Consider the following 2,806-nt stretch of genomic DNA (forward strand, 5'->3'; position numbering starts at 1 on the left):
CGGCCGCCGCCAGGCCCCCCGCGGCCCCCGGCCTTGCCCCCGCTGCCGGGCCCGGGGTTGGGGCGCCGGTTCTGCCGGTCCATGCCAGGCCGCTGGCTGGAGAAGCTGCGCTTGGACATCTCCTTGCGCTGGGCAAGGGTCAGGTCGGCGCTGGCCCCCCGGACCCCCAGCGACGGGGCGCCGCCCCCACCGCCCCCCTTCAGGAAGGCTTGGGGCGGGGGGCCCCCCGGCTCCTTCTCGCCCGGCCCACCGCCCCGGCGCTCGGTGAAGTCGCTGCTCTCCGAGGCCGTCTCCCACTCCTCGTTGGCCTGGTCCGAGTTCTGGTTGGACAGGTCGGGGGACTTGGCGCCGGCTGGGCGCCGGGAGGCCGTTTCCTCCGCCGGGGCGGGGGGTGGCGGGTATGCTGGGGCCCCCGGCCCGCCCCGCTGCTCCCCATTGAGCCGGGCCGCGTTGTCCCGCTCCTGCTTCAGCCGCCGGAAGCGGGGCGGCTTGTCCTGCTGCTGCGAGCGGCCGTGGCGCCGCCGGCGGGGGGGCCGCTCGAAGCTGCGATCCACTGCGCCATTGGGGGGCGGCCCTTGCTGCTTGGGGGGAGACTGGAACGCGGCCAGATCCTCTGGCACCGGGAGAGCTGGCCCCAGCGCCGCTTTCTCCTTGCCGGGCGAATCCGGCCCTGCCTCCGGCTCCTGCTTCTCCGGCTTCTTCCCGGGCGGGGGCTTGGCTGGGGGACTCCAGGTGCTGGCTGGGGGGCGCCCCCCGCCACGACCACGCCGAGAGGGCACGCCGCGGGGGGTGAAGATGCGGCCGCCGCGGGCTCCCGGCTCCGAGAGGCGGGGCGGGATCTTGTCAGCGAAGCGGGGCAGGGCAGCCGGGCCCCGGTGCCGCTCCTCCTTGGCGGGCTGGGGGGCCAGCGGGGGCGGGGCCGCCTCCTTGTCCGAGTGGGCCACGTCGCTGGCACTCTCGTGGGTCTCGCTGCCGGTCTCCGAGCCGCGCTGGCGCCGGCGCTTGGGGATCTCCTCGTACTCGGAGCCCTCGCTGCGCGTCTCGCTGGCGTTGCGGGGCCGGGCGCCGCCCCCGCCGCCTGGGGGCCCCGGCCCCTCCTCCAGGCGGTAGAATGGCTCCCGGTAGCTGCGGAACTCCCTGCTGCGGCCCCGGCCCCCGCCACCCCGGCCGCGCCCGCTGTAGGCGCCCCGGAAGCCGCGCCCCCGGGCGAAGTCCTCCCCCCGCCCCCGGGCACGCCCGCGCCCCATGTAGCCGCCGCCCCCGCGGTCGTAGGGGCACTCCCGGCGTCGGCGGGTGGGCGACAGCGCCCCCTGTGGCTCCTTGGGGGCCCCCGCCACGCTGCCGTTCACCAGCGCCTTGGCTTTGGCCTCCTTGCCTGGCTTGGGGGGCTCCTTGGGGCCGGGCTGTGGGTCCGGCTTGGCACCCGCTGGCTCGGTGCCCTCTTTGGCTTTGGGGCGCGGCTCCTCAGCCTCCTCCTTGGGGGGCGCAGGTTTCTTGATGGGCCCGGCTCTGCGCGGGGGCTTCTCGCCGCTCGGCGGCTCATCCGCCCGCCGGCTGCTGCCCGGCCGGGGGCCCCAGCGTGTCTCTGTCTTGGCCTCGCGCCGTGGTGGCCGGTGGAAGTCGTGCGGCTGGCGCGAGGGGCGCTCGGCCCGGCGCGGCGCCTCCTCCTTGGGGGGCAGGGCCGGCTCCTCCTTGGGAGGCAGGGCCGGCTCCTCCTTGGGGGGTTTCTTGGGCGCCGCCAGGGGCTCCTTGGGCTCCTCGGCGTTGGGGGGCTTCTCGTCCGGCTGGCGCTGGGGCGGCGGGGCCAGGGGCTCGGGGCGCCCGTTCCTGGCCAGCTCCCCTGGAGCGTTGGGGGGCAGGGCGAGGCTGGCTGGCCAGGGCCCCCCCGGGCGGGGCTCGTCTCCTGGGAAGCGGTGCATGGGGGCCGGGGCGCCGTTCTCAGCGAAGGCCGGGTAGCTGCCCACATAGGGCTGGGGGGTGGCGGCCTCCCGCAGGCGGACAGGGGGCGTCTCACTCCTGGGGGGAGAGAAGGGGCGTCATGCCTCAGCCCACCAGCCGGGCCCTCCACTAAGTGCCCCAAGCCTGGTCCCCTACCTCCCCTGCCCCACGCCCGACCCTCCTGCCCCCACCCCATCAATGCCCTCTGCTCGGCCCCACAGCTCCCAACCCCCCACTGCCCCCATCCCCCCCACTCACCGCAGGCCCTTCTCCTCCTCATCTGGCTGCCGGAGGGGCGAAGCCAGGGGCCGGGGGTCGGCGGCAAAGACGTCTGCCCCCCAGGCCAGCTTGGGGTCCATGGGCGGGGTGCCCCGCTCCCGCAGGATCTGGGGGTGGCGCTCAAACTGCTCCGAGCTGGAGCCCCCGCTGTCCGAGCGCTCGCGGGGCAGCAGGCCTGGAGGGGGGCAGAGAGCACACGTCAGAGGGCCGGCACCCCCGGGATAGAACCATGGGCCCCCCCAGCTTAGACTAGCCCAGCCCCGCTCCTCCCCCCACAATGCACTTTGGGACCGGCCAGGGCATGGCAGCAGTCACATGACCCAGGAGTAGGTGGGACCAATGAATCACAGGACAGACAGAGCAGAGGGGAGGTGGGACCCAAACCACTGCAGCGGGCTGAGTCACATGACCCAGACCAGGAAGCTGAGGGGGGAGCATGGGGGCCTGATCATGTGACCAGGTGTGGGTGGGGCCCACAGGACATCTGGAGTCACAGACCAGGAAGGGACCTCGGGAGGCGTCGGGTCCCCTGCACTCAGGGCAGGACTCAGTATTATCCAGACCATCCCTGGCAGGGGTTTGTCCAACC

The 2,806-nt window shown here is 74.9% G+C and overlaps 1 protein-coding gene across 1 annotated transcript in view; it reads right to left on the reverse strand.

Moving 5' to 3' along the window:
* Positions 1–2,499, reverse strand: part of LOC113408936 (protein PRRC2A-like) — a gene marked incomplete at both ends in the record, with an annotated part of 2,850 nt that extends 351 nt beyond the window's left edge. The window contains 2 exons of the mRNA XM_029914024.1: positions 11–2,016; positions 2,197–2,499. Coding sequence (XP_029769884.1) covers positions 11–2,016; positions 2,197–2,499 — 2,309 coding nt within the window. The remainder of the gene's footprint in view (positions 1–10; positions 2,017–2,196) is intronic.
* Between the last annotated feature and the right edge of the window lie 307 nt (positions 2,500–2,806).

Source organism: Terrapene carolina, unplaced genomic scaffold (genome assembly GCF_002925995.2).
Source record: "Terrapene carolina triunguis isolate 2854851 unplaced genomic scaffold, T_m_triunguis-2.0 Scaffold27187, whole genome shotgun sequence".
NCBI lineage: Eukaryota > Metazoa > Chordata > Testudines > Emydidae > Terrapene > Terrapene triunguis.